Below are 23856 nucleotides of genomic sequence, written 5' to 3' on the forward strand. Positions count from 1 at the left end.
AAAAAAAAAAAGGAAAAGAAAAAGAAAAAAGAGGGGACTGGGGAGGTGGCTCAGCCGTTAAGAGCATTGCCTGCTCTTCCAAAGGTCCTGAGTTCAATTCCCAGCAACCACAGGGTGGCTCACAACCATCTGCAGTGAGGTCTGGTGCCCTCTTCTGGCCTTCAGGCACACACGCAGAAAGAATATTGTATGCATAATAAATAAATAAGTAAATATATATTTGAAAAAAAAGAAAAAGAAAAAGAAAAAGAAAAAAGAAAGAAAGAAAAAGAAAGAGTCGGGCGATGGTGGCACATGCCTTTAATCCTAGCAGAGGCAGGTAGGTCCGAGTTCGAGGACAGCCTGGTCTTCAGAGCAAGTTCGAGGACAGCCAGGGCTACACAGAGAGATGCTGTCTCATAAAACAAACTCACTGAACCTTGGGGGCTGGAGAGAAGGCTATCAGAGTTAAGTGCGCTTCTTGCCCTTCCAGAGGAAGATGTGGGTGTCCCAGCATGCACACCAGTTGGCTCAGAACCATTTACATAGCTCTAGCTCCAGAGGATCCCACAGGCGCCATACAGTCCCACAGACACAAATGCATTTGAAAAGAACCTACTGAGCCTGCTTCCCTTTGTGGAATCATCATCCAGCAGGTTTCTGGAGCTCGAGACAGCCCGCCCTTTTCACCCCTCTAGCTTCCTCCTTTCCTTTGCTGCCTCTCACAGGGATCACCTGAACCCTCTGACTGACTGCTGAGGATGGGGTTCAGTGGGATATGGTTGGCTCGAGTGGATAAAATCCATTTTGATCTTCAACCTGGGTTCTGTCCTGGGTCTATATGGCAGGAGGAGAGATTCCCAACAACCTCTGACCTCCACAAGCAAGCTGTGGCACGGCATGCACACACACACACACACACACACACACATACATCACACACACACACACACACACACACACACACACACACCTACACCATATGCACCAATCAGTCTGTCAATATCAAAGTTGTTGGGGTTTTTGGGGTTTTAGTTTGTTTTTTAGTTTTTGTTTTTTGGCTTTTTTTGTTTTTGTTTTTAGTTAGTTTGTTTGCTTTTCAAGACAGGGTTTCTCTGTAACTTTTTGGTGCTTGTCCTAGAACTCCGCTCTGCAGACCAGGCTGGCCTCCAACTCACAGAGACTGAGGGAAATCGAGACAGGAGAGATATGGCTGGGCGGAGAGAGGAGCAGAAGGTGGAAGGAGCCAGGAGCAGGCCAGTCTGAGGTTTAGTGGAGACAATTGGTGTTAGAACAGGATCGTCCCTTCGGTCTCAGCATTGGTAGAGGTAAAAGACCTCTAGTGTCTGGCCTCTCTGTCTCTCTGATCTTCAGGATTAAGCCCTATATCTGACTCTGGGATTTTATTATTAAGACCACTAGGGGTGGGAGGAGACTGTGAACTAGGGGTGGGAGGAGACTGTGAACTAGGGGTGGGAGGAGACTGTGAACTAGGAGGCCTATCGGTGAGGCTGCTGTAACTGCTCCTTAGCTGTTACATAGAAAAGCGTATCCAAATGGGGTGAACTGTATGAGGAGCCAAAATTTTGATTTTTGCATTTGATGGGAAACAATATAGCTGTAATAGCGGCAAGCAGCATTTTTCAAATGATGCTGGCAAGTGGAACTCATCACTGGGGACTAGATCGCCATTCCAACAGAGTGACTCTGAATGCTGCTTCTTTGGTTTTCTGTTTCCAGCCTCTCTCACCTCCTTATGCTCCACCCCTATCCCTGGAAATCTCCCCAGTACCCCAAGCAGCATCAGTCTGTTCCACTGCATCTCTCCCCTTGCCACCCCCTGCCCCAGGCTACTCATATGATGGAGTCCAGATGATTCAGAGGCTGCCAGAGTTCTCATTGAGTGGCCCAGTTCAATCAGTTCTCCCATCCTGTGCTTGCCTGTGGCCAACACGCATGAGCCTCTTTGTTCTTTCTCCCCCACTGGACCTGGATGCCCCTCCGCACAGGTGGCCACACTGTCTGTGCACAGGTGGGTTATCTGCCACTTAGGATGTGTCTCCAAACATTTTTTCCTCAGGGGGTCTTACTGTGTAGCTTTGTCTGTGCTGGAAACTCCCTATGTAGAGCTGGCTGGCCTTAAACACATAGAGGCCCAATTGCTTCTGCCTTGCAAGTACTGGGATTCAAGGTGTGACCACCAAGCCTGGCTCTAAATATTTTTTTGGGGGGGGCTCTAAATATTTTTAAGCAAATAAAAGATAAATAAACTTCAGTCAAGCAAAACAGAATTTTCTCCAACCCATTTATTCATTATTAAAAATTAAGTATCCCTTTAATAAAATAAAATTTCCTTTACCCCATTCAGCCTCCTCACCCCCCAGAGTGTACATTTAAGTGCTCAGAGAGCCAGGGAGAGCTGGCCTTCATCTTTGCGGGTCTTCTCATGGGTAGCTCTTGGGAAATTCTGGGCTCTCTTTAATCTGCCTTTTCTTCAGTTTTGATTTTTGAGAAAGTCTCCTTAAAGAATCTGAAAGAACAGAAGTTGTAGAGGGTCCCAATGATACAACAACTAGAAAGAAATCCCAGTAATATATGCAGGGGTATAAAGAATCGAGTAATAGACTAGGCGCATGCCTTAGTCCCAGCACTTGGGAGGCAGAGGCAGGCAGATCTCTGTGAGTGCTGGGATTAAAGGCGTGTGCCACCACCACCTGGCTTTGTTTTAAATTCTTAAAGTTACGTTTATTTATGAGGGGAGGCACATGGCCCAAAGTACATGTATGTGAGGTCATAGGACAATTTGTGGAAATTGGATCTCTCCTATTCTGTGCATCCCAGGAATAAAACTCAGGCAACCAGGCTTAGTGGCAAGTGTCTTTATCCACTGAGTCATTTTGCCAGCCCACTTTTGATTCCTAACAAGGTGTCACACGCCAGAGCCCAGGCTGGTCTGCAAAGTGTGTAGTGCAGGCTGATCTTAAATTCATGGCAATTCTCCTGACTCAGCCTCCCATGAGCTGGGATTACAAGTACAAGCCACCATGTGTGACATACTTATTCTAATTACTTTCTTGAAGGTGCTGTGGATGTAGTTCAGGGATATAGTCCTTATTCAGTACCCACGGCACCCTTGGTTTGCTCTCCAACCTCTCACTCCATCCAAGGCCTCTCCCGGAGTATAGCCTGCCTTATACCTCTCCACTCCACTCTGTCTGTTTCGCTCACTGTTGGGCCTGGCCTGTCTGCTCATTCTCCAGACATTATTTTCTTTAAGATTTATTTATTTATTATATGTACAGTGTTCTGTCAGCATGTATACCTGCAGGCAAGAAGAGGGCACTAGTTCTCATCACAGATGGTTGTGAACCACCATGTGGTTGTGGGGAACTGAACTCAGGACCACTGGAAGAGCAACCAGTGCTCTTAACCTCTGAGCCATCTCTCCAGTCCCTGGTCTTGTTTCTTTCTTTAAAGCCTGTGCCAGACCTACCTCCTGCATGCAACTTATCCTGATTAACGTTCCCTTTGCTTCATGTCTTTGAAGAGCTCATCTCTAAAGGGGGACCATTACTCCACCTACTCATCAGGACGCTGCAGGGGACAACAGGAAGACACAAAGCACCTGACACAGACACAGGGTGGCAAGAACATGGAGCTCACTCTCCTCATCCAATGCTCGTCTCTGAGCACCATGGCGGTGCCCTGGCCTTTACTTTTTGAAGTCCCATTGTGTGTTTGAGCTGGAGAGATCACTCAGTGGTTGAGAGCACTGACTGCTCTTCCAGAGGACCAGGGTTCAATTCCCAGCACCCACAAGACAGTTCACAACTGTAACTCCAAAATCTGACACCCTCACACAGACCTATATGCAGGCAAAACACCAATGCACATAAAATAAAAATAGGCACCAAGGCCACATGGGCCCTCGGGGCCGTTCTGAGACTCACTAGGTTTGGCTTAGACTTGCACCACTGTCTGTTCTCACTGCTGCGGCTCCCGTGGCCAGTGGGATTACTGGGGAGATGCCCAAGGTCCCCTTGCTCGAGCTCCAGCCAACCGTGCCTTCAGAAGAGCCTCAAGTCCATGTTAGGACTACACTCTGGGTTCTCCAGGCCACCATGCTTGCCTTTCCCTCCCTCAACAGGAGCCAAGTAAGGACAGCTAACTGCGGCAAGAAGCCAGTTCTAGAAGTGTGGAGGTAGATGCATGGCAAGTCTCTCTGTGCCTTAGTGTACAGCAGGAACCCTCACAGGTTCCGACCTTTACCTGGCCTCTTTTTGTTTAAAGGTTGTCATCTCCTAAGCCCATAACCCCATGTAGAGAACCAGACATTTTGGTCACCACCGAGGCCAAGCAACTGGGAAGGCCATTCCCATACTATCTAGCTCACTGTAAGGATCCCTCCCAATTGTCCCTTTATTCCACGCCATCACAGTGGGCATCCTGCCCGTGCTACCCAACACCTCCTGAGGGCCCATGCTCTCAGCACTTAGAACTGTTTCCACCCTGCTTCTAGTCAGATGAGAAAGGCCATCACACAATGTTAACTAAAACATGCAGGATTCAAAACATATGCACTATGATCTCTGCAGTGGGTGTTACACAGAACACCGAAGGAACCACACTAAATGCCAACAGTACCAGCCTCTGGGTATCAGGCAATTTTCTTTGTTTTCTATTTCCCGCATTTATCCACATACTTTAAAGATTCTATAATGGGTACATCTGGGAAGCAGCTAAAAATAGAAAAGAGACCGAAGACTTGGGAAGAGAGGACAGAAGGAACAGCACAGAAGAAAGAGATGGTAGAAAGGGTGGAAGAGGGCGTGTCAGGCCCAGAGAGGAGGCTCCAGCCTGTCGCCAAGAAATCCCCTGACGTGGTCTCACCTCCTCTTGAGCAGTTTGAGGATCTTGAATCATCCAGGAGGCCAGACACTTGGCCAGGGGCCTGCATCTTGGACAACCTCTCCTTCATGCCGCTGAGATTTCCATGCAACCCCCAGGCGCTGCAGAGCCTGGGAAGACTATCCTCCTGGCTGGCCAGCAAGGATCTCTCTGGTGCATCCAAGGGACAGAACGCGACCTGAAATTGGGTCCAATGTTGAGGAGAGGCTGGAGAAGAGAGTGGCCTAAATTCTACAGTACCAGCCTTACCCAGCCCCACCCCCAGCTGCTGAGAAACCATGGGATCTCACATTCGCCTAGTCAAAAGGATGAGGTGAGAGTCTCAGAAAAACTGGAAACCCAAGGTGGGCTAGGCAGACAACTGTGTCCCCTCCTGTCTCAGCTACAGAAGGCTATGATTATGCCTGCACTACTGCACCCAGGCATTTCCTTTCATTCATTTACAGCAGTGCCTAGGATGGAAACCAGGGCCTCACGCATGCCAAGCAAGTGTTCTGCTGCCCTCAGACCCCAGCCAGGTGACCTTTAATTGCAAAGTTAAACCTTCCAAGTTTTTGAGAGTGATGGTGTCTTCTTTGTAATGAAGCAGAGGAATGGTGCTTATTTTCTTTTTCTAACCTTAACTTTAAAAAAAATTGAATTGAAAGCCTGAAGTTATATTTTGTAGTTTTTCCAGCCAGTGAAATCCAGGAGTCACTATAACTCCTTCTGGCAACGTCTTCTAGTTAGAAAAGGAAGTACTAGAGTTAGACACCTAGTCAAAAGCTGATAGCACCAGCTGGCTGGATCCTGAGGCCGGAGGATCGCTCAACCCAGGAGTCAGAGTCAATCTGGGCAATACAACAGGACCCCTGCCTCTACTCTTCAAGAAAAGATAAGACAGGACTGTGTAGATAAATCTGTAGTAGAAGCCTGGTGGTGTCATGCCTTTAATCCCAACAGAGGCAGGAGGATCTCTGAGTTTGAGGCCAGCCTGGTCTACAAAGCAAATTCTAGGACAGTCAGAACTATAACACAGACAGACCCTGTCTCTAAAAAACACACAAACGGGATGGCTCAGCTGTTAAAGGCTAGGCTTATAACCAAAAATATAAGAGTTTGGTTCCCGGCACCCACGGTTGTCCCTCCAGGTAGTAAAAAGAAAGCAAACAAACAAATCTGCAATAGAGCATTTACCTACTTGTGTGAGGCCCCGAATTCAACCCCAGCATTGCAAAACCAAAATAAATAGAAGGAAAAGAAAAAGAATTAACAAAATGATCCAAGCATTCGTGTTGGAGGGCAGCAGCTGAGATGCGGAGAAGGGAGGGACCGCTGAGCAGGCTAAGGCAGGCAGTCATAGAAACAGACGGAGACCGCATTCTGGCTGTCTTCGCCCTTGTGCAGCCTGGCACAGTTGTCCACCTCCCTGCGTTTGGATGCCTCATTTGCAAATTGTGGGTAATCACTCTAATTGCTACTCAGAGTTACTTGTGAAGATCACAGGCAGGAACAGAAAGTGCTTGGCACAAAGGCAACGTCCACTGCTGTTCCCTAGGACTGTTCTTTTGAACCAGAGGCTCTCCAATGTGTTTAGAAGCCTTGAGAGAATCCTCAGAAGGTGAGATCTGTTTAACATGCGAACGACAGACCAATGGCTTCTAAAGGAAAATACTATGGAGAGTCCACTGAGAGATTCCTGAGAAGGTGTGTATTATATGACTGCAGCCAGCAGTCGTTCTGGGAAGGTGAAACTCTGGGTGCAGCCAGGTGGTGGTGGTGGTGTACGCCTTTAATCCCAGTACTCCAGAGGCAGAGGCAGGTGGATCTCTGGGTTCGAGGCCTGCCTGGTCTACAGAGCAAGTTTCCAGGACAGACAGGGTTTCACAGAGAGACGCTGTCTCGGACATAACCAAACAAAACTGTCAGTGCAGTGAGAAAAGCAGTGTGCCACGCGCTCTCAGGAAAGAGGGAGAGGATGGGTGGTGGATCACAGAAGCCTGGGGTGGGGGTGGGGGAGTGACCTATCCTGAGAGACACTGGAAGGGTAGGGATGGTCACCACACACTTACCAAAACCTCTAGTGGACGTAGTGGCGCATTCCTGTAATCCCACCACTTGTGAGGTTGAGGCAAGGGGATTAGACATTTGAGGCCAACTGAGACTCAGCAGCAAGACCCAGTATAAAAGAAAAATCAGGGGGAGGAGCCACAAGGCTCCAGATCTATAGACTGCCAACGGATGCCCAGAGAAGGAGGATGCTTTTTTCCACCCGTGTGTCACTGTTCAGTTGCCCATGATCTGCAAATAATCCCCATGTTGCTATAAGCAACTCTAATTAAATTTATTGGGTCACACACCAAAAACGATCAGTAAGAGTGTGTGTGTGTGTGGGGGGGTGGTAAGAGAAGTGTATGGAAAATGAATATGATTAAAACGTATTTTATACATGTATGAAAATTTAAAAACTCATTTATGTATTAATATGTTACTTTAAAAAGTTTTAGAAATACATTAGAAACAATAGAATATATGCAACCACAAACCTAACCCCGGATGTGACCCACGGGTGTTCTCCAGTCAGTGCTGTCTCACTAGTCTTGACGAATGTGCCTGAAGGCGCTTTCAATGGCTGCAGAAGCATGGAAGTGTGGGTGGCAGCAGCTAGACCCAAATTTTCCACTGATATTTAAATGGTTTTAAACGTATTGTTATTTTTACTTTTTGAGACAAGGTCTACCCTGGCCCTCACTAGGTAGACCAGGGTGTCCTTGAACTCACAGATAACAGAGATCTGCTGGCTTCTGCCTCCCAGTGCTAAAATTAAAGGCATGGACCACTATACCTGGCTAAAAGTCTTTTCATTTTGTAGCTGACCATAATGGCACACCCTCTGAATCCCAGCACTTAGGAGGCTAAAGCAGGCAGACTGTAATCTGGGAGCAGACTAGGTTACATAGTGAGTTCAAGCGAGAGTTTTTTTTTTTAATATTTTTTATGGTCTATTTATTTTATGTGCATTGGTGTGAAGGTGTCAGATCCCCTGCAACTGGATCTTCAGACAGCTGTGAGCTGCCATGTGGGGGCTGGGAATTGAACCCAGGTCCTCTGGAAGAGCAGTCGGTGCTCTTAACCACTGAGCTTGTTTCAAAAACAAAACCCGAGAGCTTGTTTCAAAACAAATAAAGTCTGTGGATTTTTGTTTTGTTTCTTTGTTTTTCAAGACAAAGGTTTCTCTGTGTAGTCCTGACTGTCCTGGAACTAGCTCTTGTAGAACAGGCTGGCCTCGAACTCACAGAGATCCGCCTGCCCCTGCCTCCAGAGGGCTGGGACTAAAGGCGTGTATGCGCCACCACTGCCCCATGGCTGCCTATTAAACTTAAAAGTCTGCCGATATGTTCAGACTTCACACAATTGAGAAATTACTACTTGTTTCAGTTTTTGTTTGACAACCAAGAAAAATATCTGCTCTTTCCTAAATCTCTATTTGTGTGAGGCCGCACTTCCGTGTGCTCAGCCGACAATGTATCATGAGACAGTTGAATAAAACCTGAAATTGCAGCTGCTTCCCTTGAGCCAGACGCTGAAGACAGCTGAAAAGATCAAACCCCACCGCCCTTCTGAATTGCCGTGAAAGCAAAGTGACTTTCTCATAAGTATTTTCATAGGATATTTACGTATATCTCCTGCTTTAATTTTCAAATAGTTTAGTAAATACACTTAAAAAATTTTCTTATCCATGAGCTCCAATAGGGTAAGTATGAACAACTATAACCACATAAGCACATCTTTGGAGCTATCACTGATCTCAAGAAATAAACGTCCTGAGATCAGGGCAGCTGAGAGCCACCTGTGTGAGGATAGAGCTAGGCCAAGTTCTGCTTTCAGGCCCTGGAGATGTCCCCAGGCTGGCTCAACTGTTCTCTAAAACCATGGTCCGAGTATGGAGGAGGAATAAATGTCTTGACTTGGTGGCCCTGGTCAGCTCCCCCAGGGCCCAGTGTAGAGGAAGGTATGTCTGGTGGTGCTTCCTCAGCAGTGAGCACTGGGAGGGACAAGAAGGGACAGGTATCAGAGGGCCACTCAGTCCGATCTAAGAACACATCGACCAAACTCCTGCTGGACCTCAGAGGAGCTTTCTGGAAAGCCTCACCAGGAACTTGGCTGTCTGGTTGGTTTTGGTGTACTTATAAAGCCGGCGAAGCTGCTTGGACTCCAGTTCTGAGAAGAGGGAGACAAACCGCCAGAGCATCCTGCAGAGAGAAACCAGGCTGAGAGCGGCTGCCGGAGCCCACTCTCCCTCGCACTGTCTTGTGACCAGAACCCAGGAGAAAATGGGCTGCAAGTTGCTTCCTCCTGTTCAGGTTAGGGGATGGAGGTGGAGACCAGGACAGAAACGCCACGGGCTGGTAACAAGCACCAGCACACAGCAGCTCTTCACCTCAAGGTAGGCTAGAGGATTCGTCTCAGGAGAGAAACGTGTGTGTGTGTGTGTGTGTGTGTGTGTGTGTGTGCGCGCGCGCGTGCGTGCGTGTGTGGAGGTCTGGGGACAAGCAATAGGAGTGGATCTCTTCTTCCACCTCACGGGTCTGAGGGATAGAATGCAGGTCATCGGGGGATTAGTAACAAATACCTTACTTACTGAGGTACCTGGAGGCTCTTGGCCAAGCTGTGTCTACTATGTGCACAACTAAGGAACAATCAGTGCCGCCCTGAAAGCTAGAGGGACCTGCTCTCTAACATCGCTGTCCCCCAGGATCTTGACCCTCTCCATGACTGGAGGATCTTGACCATAGCGTCATGGTGACTGGAAGTGGGATAAGGCCAGGAGGTTGCCTACTTTTTCCAGTGCTTGGTCTCCCAGGCTCGGCAGTAATGCTGCAGGAAGGTGTTGATGTGGTCCCCCAAGGCCTCAAGGCTCTGCTTTGTGTATTTCATCCGCTTCTTCTGGGGAAGGTCCTTGGGTAGGTTCAAATTTCGCAGGAACTTCTTCAGCGGCCTCAGGTATTCTTTACACTGAGGAGGTCACAGGTAAGGGGAGGGACTGAGAGGTGGGGGGAAAGGTCTGGCAGTCTGTCGTGGCTCTGTGTGGTGGCAAGGCTCCATGGACTCTCCCACCCCACCTCCATCCTGAGTGTGACGGATCGGGTGATGGACTCGGAACGGAAGCCTCCTGATTCCTCCCAGGCTAGTGGGGACAGGGTTCCAGGATAGCCCCTTACAATTTTGAAGGTATCCTGTTTCAGGCCCTTGGCATGACGGACCAGAGCATCTCTGGAAGGGACGGTGTTGGATCTCCTCTCTAAGCAGGGAACACTCCCCACCTGGAAGGAGGTGGCACAGTCAGTGAGGGGCTTGGGCCTCAGACCCAATGCCGAGCAGATATTGGCAAGTATCTTTGACAGCCAAACCCTTCTCCATTCTCCCTATGATCTCTTTCTTAAAGCATCATTAGATTAGTGAGCCTGGGCAAAGAAACCCATCTCTGAAAACCTCTGCTTAGAAAACCCAGAATATTTTACCCATTTCTTTTCCAATAGTTCCTGGCTATCCTAAGAAACTTTACAAACTCCTGATAACCATGAACTCATTTTCTTTTCCACAAATTCTTTGAGGTTAGCTCTCATCTATCTGCTTACAGCTGAGACTAGGGGGGCATTTAAAGAATTCTGGGACTCCTGAAGGGCATGGGCAGCAATTGCTCTTCATTTCATTTGGCACTTTATTGAGGTCCCAGGCCCTCAATATCTGTTCATCTCTGAATCTTAGCATTATGGCATGCATCTGAAGGGCACCCCATAGATAAGGTGACAATAACAGGGGTCTTGTGACACAAGTAGAGCAAAGGGAACCAAAAATTAAATTAGTGGTGACAAAGTGGCCATGGATTAGTACTAGAACCTTGCCACACATTTCTTTCCTTCCTTCCTTCCTTCCTTCCTTCCTTCCTTCCTTCCTTCCTTCCTCTTTCTTTCTTTTTAAATATTTATTTATTATGTATGCAATATTCTGTCTGTGTGTATGCCTGCAGGCCAGAAGAGGGCACCAGATCTCATTACAGATGGTTGTGAGCCACCATGTGGTTGCCGGGAACTGAACTCAGAACCTTTGGAAGAGCAGGCAATGCTCTTAACCGCTGAGCCATCTCTTCAGCCCCTTCCTTCCTTCCTTCCTTCCTTCCTTCCTTCCTTCCTTCCTTCCTTCCTTCCTTCCTTCCTTCCTTCCTTCCTTTCTTGTTTATTTGAGACAGAGTTTCTCTGTGTAGCCCTAGCCGTCCTGGAACTCACAGAGAACCAGGTGCCTCTGCCTCCCGAGGGCTGGGATTAAAGGCACGCGCCACCCAAGTCTGCTTGCGCTTCCCATTTTCACAGCCTCTCAGGACAGTCAGATCACCTGCTGTCTGTGGGAAGAGCCACACTCAGGGCACTCTGAAGGGAAGCTAGGGGAAAGGTAGAGAAGGGGCAGGACAGGTTCCTACCAACTGTAGAATGGGAACTCTGGCTCACTCCATAAACACAACCACATAACTGTACAGACCATCACACATATGTGTGCTCACATAGGCACGAGTGAGCCTTTCGAACGAACAGTAAAATGGTACATCCAGTCATCTTGCCAGAAACACATCTCTGATAAACATGTTGCTTATCCTTCACTTTGTGGTTCTGGGAAATCTAAGCCAGGACTAGGGCAAGCTCTCTACTACTGAGCTACACTCTAGCCCAACTGTTTGGAGAAATTATGTTCTCTTGTTTTTGGGGGCTCTTGCTAACTCACATAAAGCACCATTTTTTTTTTCATCTTGTCTTCTTTGAATTTTATGTTCATGGCTTCCTAAAACCAGCCCCTTCCCTGGCTCCCTCGCATCAGAGTCTCGCTTCACCTCCTCTTGTGGCTTATCTCCTTCACTCGCTTGCCCATCGGAGGCTTCCATCTCAACAGCTGGGCTGGCAGGCTCCAGGACAGCACTCCTAGGCCCCCCACAGGCTTCTAACTTACTGCTGCTGGGACCTGACTGCCCAGGTAGCGGGCAGGTTGGCTCCAGAACTCGGAGCAAAACCATGGCAACTGCCAACACAGAGCTCAGGCCTCTCTCTATCCTGTCCACCTATGCCTCAGGGTAGCCACCAACCATCTCCTCCAGCTGGGAACTGAACTCAGCAAGCGAGTAAGCAAACTGGATGTGCTGGGTACCCAGCCCCGCTCCACATCTAACACTTGGTTTTTTGTCAGTGACCAGGACCGGATGGCACACTTCCAGCCAGACACTACTTATTGATTTTAAACCCTGGTAAAGTTTTTGAAGTAATTTTCCTGGACGGAAACCACTCTTGCCTCCGTAGCTACACCGGGAACTTCTTGAGAGTGTGTGTGTTGGCCGAGGTAGGGTGGGATGGTGATTGTAACAGTCTTTTTCAGACCAAAGAGAGAACAGAATATAATAAATCTCTACTGAAATACACTGCTAGCCCCTGTAGCCACCAAGTTAATAAACTGGTGGTGCCGAGGGATAATTGAATTGCTTTAAGGGTGTTTACAAAAGTACAGCCAACGCATATTTCATTAATCCTCACCTAAACCTTCCTGGGGCGAGGGGCAGTACCAACCGTGTTTCCTATTGAGCCTGGTATAGCCGCGGTCCTATCACTTGCCTTAAGACAGTGGCCACTGAAAAAGGTGCAAGGCTTTTGATCGGATTCCCGAGCGCTCTGTGTTTTCCCTCACGCAGGCCCGCGGGCCTCCGGGGCCAGTCTGGAGCTGCAAGGATGGGCCTGGTTGGTAGGCGCTCCAGGGCACCAGCGCCCCCTCGCGTCCTCCGGCAGCTAGTGTAGCTTGCTGCCTGGTGCAAAGACCGTTGCTGCTGCAGTTTCCTCACTTAAACCACATCTTCCCTGGAACGCTGGATTCATTCTATCGCCAGGACCTCTTAGGTGTCTTCAGCGACTGGAGAGCACTTTCTCCCCCACCCAGTCTGATCACGTTCTCCCTCTTCGTTGTTGGCCACTGGGTCAACTTGTTGGCTGCTGTCGGCCAATAGAGTCTTCCCTCGGTCCATCTAGCCGTACAAGCAGGGCATAGTAGATCCTGACAGCTTCAAGCTGGAGGCTGGGAGGCCCTGAGGTTTGGGGAAGTTCCCTTTCTGTCCAGAAACCCTTGGCTATTCCCTATTACTATTCCCTGTATCATTTTGTTTAGCAAATAGGGGAGGAGACGGGACAATCAAAGTCCCTATTTCTCTGCCTTCGCTTTGGAAGGTCTGTTTCCTGAGGATTATTTTGCAGCTAAGGACAATTATGTTAGTTAGAGGAAGGCAAAAGAAGGCCTCCTAGACACTCTATAGGGAGTCAATGTGTCTGAAGACGTAAAACATGCATTATTTCTGTCCATTCTAAGGATAGTCCTAAGGAGGGATTTGACAAGAGGGACCTTCTGGAAACCATTCTGGAAACATCATCAATAGGAAAAATAAACTGTTCTGTCACATATCTGTCACACATGTCCAAGTGTTCTTCTACACCCTATGCCTGCTGAGATGTGAGATGGGAAGGGAATCACAAACCCATCTTTGGATATACGCTGAAAAGAGTGTGGAATGCATACTTCAAGATACCAAAGGGGATTTCTTCCCAGCCTGCTTAGTTTTTGTACTCGTGAGCTGGCAGGGCAGAGTGACCTTGTAATACTAGTGTCCAGGAAGACCGAAGCCGCAGGACTGTTGTTAGTTCAAGGCCTACGGAAACCTGCCCTTGTAAAACCAGCACACATGTATGAAAGGGATCTGAATGGGGCCACCAAAAAGTGGGGGGGGCAACACCCAAGCTAGACATCTTCAAAAAAAAAAAAAAGCAGTGGTGGCCCATGTCTTTAATCACAGCACTTGGGAGGCAGAGGCAGGAGGATCTCTTGAGTTCGAGGCCAGCCTAGTCTACAGAGGGAGTTCCAGGACCGACTCCAAAGTTATACACAGAAAAATCCTGTCTCAAAAAAAAGACAACAAAAACCTGTCCTCTGGCCTACGCACACACACACACACACACACACACACACAAATAAACAAATAGATAAAGATTTCTTTAAAAAGCTCCTCACCATATTTATTAGTTTTCTATGAGGGGGTGTGGGAGGGAGGCCTCCTGGTTTGCCCACACTCCGTTTTAGGCAGCCTGGCATTCTCTGTTACCGCACAGACTGGTCTCCTAGTGATCATGTGTCAACTCCCTACCATAGGTCCACAAGACCGAGCTCCCAACTTTCTTGTTCTGTACTCTGACTTAAGTAAGCACGGAAAACAGTTCTCAGCATCTCCTTGAACTTTGCCTCACAGATCTGAAGATCTGCTTCTCTCCCCCACCCCCCTCTGAGCTGTACAGAAACTTTCTGTTCCTCCAAAGAACTCCCCTCTCCCCTCTACCCCTTTCCTTGAGGAGAAACTTAGGGGCGTCCTTAGAATTGCTAAAGAAGGTGTTTTGATCTTAAGGCAAATTATTCAGTTATGCAACAGAAACTATATCAAAGCCCCCAGAAAAGGAAGGACAGTCAAATTCTTACCGCAGCTGTGATGCTTTATCAGCACACAGCGCCCAGGTGGGGCCAAGGCAGCCTGCGCCGACGTCATCAGGGTCTGAATCATTACTAAAGATAGGGCTTGAGGGAACCAACCAGGCTCTGAAGGTGCAGCAAACTGTCCCTAAGAACTCATTAAAGACTTTAGGACCCAGACTCTAGCGGGTATAATGGAGGGATGAGCACCTCTTCAGCGGTGGTTTGGAGGATTAGATAGGTCTTTAAATCTAAGTCGTGGAAGCTCTCATATAGAGGCACGGAGAAACGTCAGAGACAGGTCTGATCTTGAGAGGACAGGTACAGGTACAGGAAAGGACAGAAAGATAAGGCGGTCTAGCTAACCACATTCCAGGCCCCAATCAAGCGCCTGGGGATTAAAGTAAGTCCAGAGCTTTCAAGATCGCTTACAGTGAAGGTCAAGTGCCACAGGCTTACCCTGAGGTGTGGACAGAGGATTAGTTCTGCCTGGGCCAATCCAAGGCTTCTGGGCCTGTCAAAACAGGCTGTAAGGCTAAGTAAGGCCTTACCTCCCTGCCTAACTGGAAGCTGATCCCCCGAGTACGCAGGCTGTGACTATCTCTTTATCTCCTGTTCCTCTCCAAACAGCTCTCAGATATATTTTGTAGCTACTTCCCCTGTTCTTGACTGGATATCTGCTGCAGTTTTCCAGTTGACAGAGTTTTTACTTAATCTCACTTTTCTTGTCACAATGTTTTAATTTGGGCTTCTTGCTCTAAAAATATCTCGTCAAGGTATCAAAATAACCCTGCAGAATGACAGCCTCAGAGCCTCTGAGCATATTTCTAAACAGTCTAATAATATGCGAGTGTCTGATACTGTCAGGCTGCGGGGCCGAGGGATTTCTACTCTGCCCTTGCAGGAGGTTTTCTTTCTTGAGATGAGTTTTAGATGAGTCTGAATTAATGCAGCGAGCAAACACGTGAGCCGAGAATAACATTAGAGGCAAAAACTCATCTACAAGTTTTGCAACAGTTTCTCCCCGGAACTCACTTCTGCCTCCTGTCTTCCCCGGTACTGGACTTTGTCTACCTCCCGTCAAGCCCAGGCTGGTGGTTCTGGGAGCAGTGCTTTATCAGTCTTCTAGACTGTGAGGGGGGGGGGGAAATCACCTTGCTTCAGACCTTTAGAGTCAGAATCCCCCCAGGCGGTGGTGGTGCACACACTTGGGAGGCAGAGGCCAGCCTGGTCTACAAGAGCTTCCAGGACAGGCTCCAAAGTTACAGAGAAACCCTGTCTTGAAAAGCAAAACAAAACAAAACAAAAAAGTTTCAACAATATTGCCTGATCCACCTCCCCCGCAGGGGAATAACCGGCACAGGTTACTGGGTATAGCTTTGTTACCTGAGCATTGGGCATGGGTCCATGCACGGCCAGCACTTTACCACCTGCGCTAAAGACAGTCTCTGTGTAGCCCTCGGAATCCCCAGAGATGGCAGATATTTTAACAGATGCTTCTTGTCATCCGACAAGTTTGGGAAAGACCGGTGTGGTGAGCTGAAGTCCTCAGTAATCCCTTGTATGGATTCAGTTGAGTAAATTCAGACTCTAGTGTTTTTCTAGAGTTGGATCACTCAACCTGATCATTAGCTTTTCAAATTGTGTCTATTGTGTCTCTGTGGTAAAATATTTAATGACATCCTGCTGGGCCTACTCCCAGCTCTACCTTCATTCATGCCACCTTTGATAGCTGGATATTGATTTAACTTTTGTATTACAGTAGTAAGGGGCCGCTTGTTTGTTCCGGCCGCCCAGAACTGAAACAACACACAAATACTGTATTAATTAAATCACTGCTTGGTCCATTAGCTCTAGCTCCTTATTGGCTAACTCTTACATATTAATTTAACCCATTTCTATTAATTTGTGTATCACCACGTGGCTGTGGCTTACCAGGTAAAGTTCTGGTGTCTGTCTCCAGTGGGACTACATGGCTTCTCTCTGACCCCTCCTCCTTTTTCCTAGCATTCCGTTTAGTTATCTCTACCTAGCTCTGTTCCTCTATAGCTCTGCTATAGGTCCAAAGCAGTTCCTTTATTCATTAATGGTAATCACAGCATACAAAGGAAAATCCCACACCTTAGTGTGTGTGTGTGTGTGTGTGTGTGTGTGTGTGTGTGTGTGACAAGTTAGTGGCAAGCACCTTTACCCAATGAGTCATCTTGTCAGTCACTTTAAAAAAAAGAGAGAGAGAGAGAGAGAGGCAATTGTGGTAGTTCATACCTTTAATTCTAGCACTCTGGAAACAGGGACATTTGGATTTTTATGAGTTCAAAGGCAGTCTGGTCTACACAGCAAGTTCCAGGCCAGTCGAAGTTAGCTACATAGTGAAACCCTGTCTCAACAAACAAACCAAACAGCCTCAGGTATCCCAGGCTAGCCCTTAATCTCAAACCTCTGATTTTTCTGCCCCTACCTTCTGAGAGCTAGGATTACAGACATACATGACCACAGCTTTATACAGGGCTGGGAACTGAACCCAGGGCTGTGTGCAAGCTAAGCAAGGACTCTACCAATTAAACTATAACCCAGTTAGATAAATATGGTAACAATATTTACCCAACAGAATTCCCAAACACTGCTTTGTAGCAGGGACCTCCCCTCTCCATCAAATTTAAGCATCTTCCAGGACGACACTGACGCTGAACCACAGTTTCCTCAATTGGAAAAATGAAACAATAAAACCTGTCTCACAGAGTGTCTCTGAGGAGTAATAAAGCTCAGGCAGAGAAAAGGGCCATCAAGGTGTTTGACACATGGTAAGTGTTTGAATAGCATTTGTTCCTCTTCACCAGAGACCATTGAGGGTAGAGTCTTGTTTAAATCAGCAATTCATAATCCCAGTTTCTAGTCCAGGGCTCAACTAATATTTGTTGAATTGAATAAATGATTGAATGGATGGATAGATTCTCCTGGCACTTATGAAGAAAATATCATTACCACCAGAACTAGAATGCCCTGTAGGAAAGGACAGAAGGTCAAAAGCTGCTGAGGCAGAAGATTCCTGAGCTTATCACCAACGAGAGGCAACTGGGCTAATCTCAAGTGGGAAATGAGAATCTGGACTGAGGTTTGGTTTTTTTTTTTTTTTAATCTGGAAAGTTGCCAACAAAAAAGGAAGTTAGATGGACTCTGTAGAGATAGAAGCTTTCAAATTCGATGTGGGGTGCTGGGAACAAGTCTAGAACAGAGACGACAGCTTGGATAAAGAATTCCTGGGGACAAGGTGGCGGAACACATTACTGATTTGGGTTGTGTGTATTTGCCGTGTGGTACATGATACAATCATCCACCACAATGCACAAACTGTCAGTTACTCCCCAGTCTACTGGAGAGCCTTGAATATGTGTTTGGATTGGAATGGAATGGATTAACTTCCAGCCAAGAGATAAAGGGTAACGGCGGTGGCAGTGGGTAGGTGAGGGGGGGTTATCAAGGGCACAGCAGGGTACAGATGCTACAAGGGGTAAATGGGAAAATTGGGGGGTTAACTAGGGAATGAGGGCAATATGGAGAAAGGGAGAAAGGAGCAATAAACAACACTAGGGATGTTTGGAAAAGCTATGATTGTAGGAGCTAGAGGACCAGGACCCCCGCTATTAAATAGTCTCTTACACATGATAGGGAACCTGTACCCACGAAATCTCAGCAGTATGGCTGTCTGAACAAGACCTGCACAGTGACATGCCAATGCTAATGGGGAAATTTCATATGCCCCCATGTCTAGATGAAGGGCTGTATGAGGTCAGTGCTGCTGGGAGGAAATATCAGTCTTCTTGAGAGATGAATCCAAAGCCCTGACATGTCCATATGAGCAATCCTAAATGAACTCAGCAGGACCATATCGATCTACATCTCCATATCTATCCATCCATCCATCCATCCATCCATCCATCTGTATTTAGAAGAGGAGGTTGTAAATTTGAGAGGGCGTAAGGGTAGATACAAAAGAAGTTACAGGGAGTGAGGGAGGGGTGGGAATGTTATAAATACAGTTGTAATATAAGATATACAAATGCCAGGTGGTGGTGGCGTATGCCTTTAATCCCAGCACTCAGGAGGCAGAGCAAGAGGATCTCTGTGAGTTCGAGCCCAGCCTGATCTAAGGAGTGAGTTCTAGGATAGTCAGAGCTACACAGAGAAACCCTGTCTCAAAAAAACAGCCAAAAAATAGTGGTGCTACAGAGTAAAACAAAACAACAGCAACAAAAAAAAAAGCTCAGGGAGGGGCAGAAAGTGATTGGAAGACACTACAATAATGAGATAGATTCCTGAGAATTTAGGGAAGCCTTGAGAAGCATTTTAAACTTCTGTGGTCTATGGATTGGAGACCCAACTCGACTTCTCTAGAGTTTAAGCACTGGAGAAATCCCAGGATTCATTCAATTAAAGGTTACATTCAATTATCTTGAAATTTTCAGAGCTATGTGACGGCCCATTACTTGACCAGTGTGTGTTAATTAATACACTCTCACTCATTCTGTTATGTCCAATTTCAGGCTGTGAGAGAATTCTTTGTCTTTCTGGACCCCATGTATAAATTAGGAGTATCCTAAGTCCATCCATAGAATTTAAGGTCAGAGTATCAAACCACCATTCTCTTCTTTGAAATGGCCTTTGATACTCACAAAAATCTGAGCTATGGTTGGGTATAAGGGCACATACATTTAACCCCAGCACTCAGAACCAGAGGTAGGAAGGTGGTTGTGAGTTCAAGGTCAGCCTGGTCTACATAGTGAGTTCCAGGACAGCGGACAGCTAGAGCTACGTAGTGAGATCCTTTCTCAAAAAAAAAAAAAAAAAAAAAAAACCCAAAAAACAAAAAAAACCCAAAAAAACAAAAACAAACAAACAAACAAAAAACAAAGCAAAACAAACAACAGCAATCAAAGTGTGCGCTGTAACACCTGCAGGTACAGCTCAGTGGCAGAGCACTTGTCCAGCATATACAGGATCTGAGTGTGCAGAAGAAAAGAAACAGACAAACAACATCAACAAAACTATCCAAAGAACAGAGCAGGAAAAGGGAAAGACAGCAAACTTCAATGGAGGAATGGAAAACACTACATTATACAAGTGATGGAGGATACACAGTATACATGATGGAGGACGGACAGCGTGAGTGAGGGAGGACGGACAGCGTGAGTGAGGGAGGACGGACAGCGTGAGGGAGGGAGGACGGACAGCGTGAGGGAGGGAGGACGGACAGCGTTACCAAGCATATCTTTTGAACACTCTGTACTCACATAACATTCAAAAAGAGAGGAGGACACTTCTCTCCTAATTGTCTGGTGGAACCTCTACCCCAGACCCCTAAAAACTAAGTGGAAACAAAAGAAACTGTCCCAGTGCAGTTATGAGAGAAATGACAGATAAAACAGATTAGGAGACGGTCTGACCAGCACACTACTTGAAATAATAAAGGCTGTAGAAATAGGAAAAGAGAAGGAACTGTTACTGAGAAAAGACAGGGAAACGTGTGCTGAAGCTTTAAGGCAGCTCTCAAGTGGAACAGAACGTGGGTAGCAGTAGAAAACGCTGTGAATCTGGAGACGGTCCCGAGCTACTTAATAATATGCCAGTGTGGATTTCCAGCTTTACACCTATATCACATAATATGCTAACAGTGGACTAAATAATTAAGGTATATTATAGGGACACTCTATCAATCTTTTTGTAACTCTAGAGTTATTTTGAAATTTAAGAAACTGGACATGAGAACTAGCTATGCTACGTAATCTAGCTGTAGCAATCCTGGGAAACAGCCGAAGGAAGCAAAGCCAGCTTCTTACAGAGACGCCTGCACACTCCTGTGAACGGCAGCACTAGTCACAACGGCTACATGATGAAATCAGCCTAGATACCTCTCACAAATGAATTGATAATGACAGGGTAAATATACACACTGGAGTATATCCCAGCCAAAATCATGTAGAGAAAAATGGATGGAACTGGAAATCATATGTGAAGATGGCCTTGAACTCACAGAGTTTCATCAGCTTCTACCTCCTAAGTGCTGGGACTAAAGGTGTGCACCACCACTGCCAAGTGTTTGAAGAAATCTTAATTGGCAAGGAAACAACACCCTTTCCTCCTAGTTTCTCAGACTCCAAAATATAATGGGAACCTACCAGGCTCAGAGAGCTCATGAACCTTACAGGACTGGGTAGTTGTAAGAGCAACCAGGACCATCTCAAAAGCCACATAGACTACTCAGCAGTCGCTGGGAGAAAGGAGACTCTGGTCAAGTTGAGCAGGGAGCTCCAGGATGGTACATGTGCAGATTATTATCCATGCTGGGTGACACTTTTTTGTGACAGAGCTGCCCTTGAGTCACACATGTTAAAATAACCCACTGCCTCGTTTATGTTTATGTAAGAAACCTTAGTAAATGTGTTGGCTTGTCAAGGTAGATTTCAATGAAACGGTTTCTTTGGTCTGACACTGCTGTCCTTCCTAGAGGGAAAAGATTTTCAGGTCTCCTCAGGAAGTGTCACTCAGCACACCTGGCACCTGAACAGAGAGTGACAGAAGATGGGTTGTGGAGGAGCGTGTGCGTGGTCCCTAGGATGGTGATAAGACATGCAACCGAGGCTATGACATCCGTCTGGGGTAGGGGATTGGTGCGGCAATTTCACCATAGCCATCTTTCCTCGTGTGTTGTGGGATGGTATATGTTCTTGTGTGTCCTTGTTGTAGTGACATAAGCAGACTGTGGCAGCAGTTGTGTGGCCTTTGCTGTGGGTGATAAGGCCTGAAACTGAGACCCAACTGCCCAGAAGGCACTTTTCTCCGTAAGGGAGGAATCGCAAGGAAAAATGACAGACGCTAACATCTGCATTAGCCTCTGATTTGGCAGGAAATGTGGGAAAAGGGGAGGGTGGGAAGGAGATGTTGGCTTGAAATTTCTCATAGCTGGCAGAAGCAAGGGAAAGAATATACAAATTAGATCTTTGCTGCAAAGTCCTTCCTGAGATCCAAGACTTAGAACCCATGGGAAGGACCAGAGAGTGAGGAGGGAGAGATCCAGGCAGAGCAGAGGAAGGAAAGAGTGTGACTCAGCATACAAACGGAGCCTGGGATAATGACCCAGCGCCAGAAACCATAGCAATCACGGGATGCTCTACCTCTGAGGAAATGGGGAACAAGAGATCAAAGGGCCATCCCTGTCTGGTCTGGGAGACTGTAGGACACAGGACAGGGAGTGAGTGTCTTCTGGAGACAAAGGTTACGTCATCTGAGGTAGCGTGAGGAAAATCAGCCTTTGATGAGCCAGCTCAAGTGAGTCAGTGGGGTTATCAGTGTGACTGGAAGACAATGAAAGGCAGGCAGTGTGAGAGAACTGGACACAGGAGTAGGAATCTTTGAGATCTCCACCAGACTTGGCAGGACTGTGTTCACAGGATAATTAAGGAGATTTAATCCAGTGTGAACCCTGGGACTGGTATAGGGCTTCAGTGGCTTTGCTGAGTCCCAAGGTGGGACGTGATCTTTACGAGGTATGAGAGGCTCTAATGGATCTCAGTGCTTTATTGGGCGAATCAAAAGGGTTCACCGAGCGCTAAAGCATTCAAGAGGTTCTAGGGAGTGGTGGAAAAGACTGAACAGACGGACGTCTGGGTCTTTCAAAGGCAAATGCGGTAAGAGTTCTGTTGAGCCAGAGCTTCTAGAGAAAAAGCTGACAGTCAGCCAAATGCTGTGCTTATAGGTCCTTGGAAAGCTTTAAAGTTGGAACAGTTCACCGAAGGACTGAAAGGAGGAAATGACCGAGGTGTATAAAGAAGGATTTCAGGTTATTCTATGTTGTAGTTATCCATTCAGTGTAGTTCAATATTCTATGTTGTATGCTCCCCAGCAAGAAAGTGTACTGGGCCGGATACTGTTCACCCAGCTGAGCGCCGTTTCGACAGCCCGCCAAGCAGACAGTCTGTTAGACCCCGGAGCAGGCTCTAGCAAGCACAGTCCTCAACTATAAAGACCTGCTCCCTTTTGGCCTTGGGCCAGTCCAAGCAGCGTGAGCAGGCCCTAATGACGTCATTCGGTCTGGGGCCTGTGTAAGAGCTCCACGGCAGTGCTCCGGGGTGAGGAAGCTGATGACTAATAGAAAATGCCTGTGACTCGTGGAGGGCCTTGTGAGCGTCAAATAAATTCCCCTTCCCGAAGAATCCCAATATCAATGGCAGTTACTCGGAGCTTTAAAAGATTTGTGTATTGTGTGTGCATTATGGGCACCCAAGTGTCACAGAGTGCCAGCCTGTGGCCAGAGGACAGCTTGTGCTAGTTGCTTCTCTCCCTCTACCATGTGCGTTCTGGCAATTGAATGTAGGTCATCAGGCTTGGGGCTTGGGGCAAGACCTCTGCCTGCTGAGTCATCTTACAGCCCCTTTACTTGGAGCTTGAAGGGAGACCACACTCCTCTCTATAAGAAGGCTTCAATGCTAACCCTTGAATGTCTTACAGATTTGGAAAAACATCTAAAAAAAAAACTGTGAAAATGTCAAAGATTTTAAAAGAAGACATCATATTTGGGTGGGAAAATACTTCAGGGAGTCATAGGTTATTGTATAAAATCCAGAAAGGAGGAACTTCCTGTGAGCTATTTGCCAAGAAGTTTCCTGAGGTCCCCAAAATAGTACAACCTATTGCCACTGCTGCTGCACACCAGACCTAGATGGTTAGACCCAATCACTGAAGACACCTTTGCTTATAGAAAACAGAAAAGAAACTGGGACTGAGCTGGGAAGCTCTCTTTCTTGTTGGCTGGCTTTCCCAGGCTGGAAGGTGTTTTGCAGCCTGCTGGGGAATATTTGTCACCAATAGATCTCCTCAGTTTTGGACCTTCACTGTCAGCCTCCCAAACTTCTAGGCAAGATGTGCTTACTGGCTGAGTAGTAACACAGCTACTATGGGTGTAACCGACTGCTTTTCCAACTGGGCCTAAGGTTCATTCACGTCATAGGAGGACAGTCATACTTGGTATTAGTGTTTCTATTGCTATGATAAAACACCATAACCAAAAACTACTTGGGTCTCAAACACAGTCCATCATGAAGGGAAGTCAGGGAAGGAACTCAAGGCAGGAGCTGATACAGAGACCATGGAGGGGTGCTATTTACTGGCCTGTTCTCCATGGTTTGTTCAACCTGCTTTCTTGTAGCTCCCAGGACCAGCAGCCCAGGGGTGGCACTGCCCACAGTGAGCTGGTCCCTTCCACACCAATCATCAGTCAAGAAAATGCACTATAAGTTTGTCCGACAGGCCAATCTGGTGGGCGCAATTTTCTTAATTGAAGTTCTCTTGTCCCTAGTGATTCTAACTTGTGTCAAGCTGACATAAAACTAGCCAGGTACTGTGAGCCAGGATAAAACTTGTAACTGGGAAGGAAAGTCATAGGTCCTGGTTGGGAAG

At 47.0% G+C, this 23856-nt stretch overlaps 1 protein-coding gene across 1 annotated transcript; it reads right to left on the reverse strand.

Annotated features, from left to right (window-relative positions):
- Positions 1 to 2267: 2267 nt before the first annotated feature.
- Positions 2268 to 11917, reverse strand: Chct1 (CHD1 helical C-terminal domain containing 1). Its single transcript, XM_048446650.3, has 6 exons — positions 11750 to 11917; positions 10089 to 10190; positions 9707 to 9882; positions 9020 to 9119; positions 4870 to 5065; positions 2268 to 2509 (listed from the first exon to the last, which is right to left on the reverse strand). Exons 1-6 carry the CDS (start codon positions 11798 to 11800, stop codon positions 2424 to 2426), a joined length of 711 nt encoding a protein of 236 aa, XP_048302607.3. The 5' UTR covers positions 11801 to 11917; the 3' UTR covers positions 2268 to 2423.
- Positions 11918 to 23856: the final 11939 nt, after the last annotated feature.

This window comes from Myodes glareolus, chromosome 9 (genome assembly GCF_982192425.1).
Source record: "Myodes glareolus chromosome 9, mMyoGla1.1, whole genome shotgun sequence".
NCBI lineage: Eukaryota > Metazoa > Chordata > Mammalia > Rodentia > Cricetidae > Myodes > Myodes glareolus.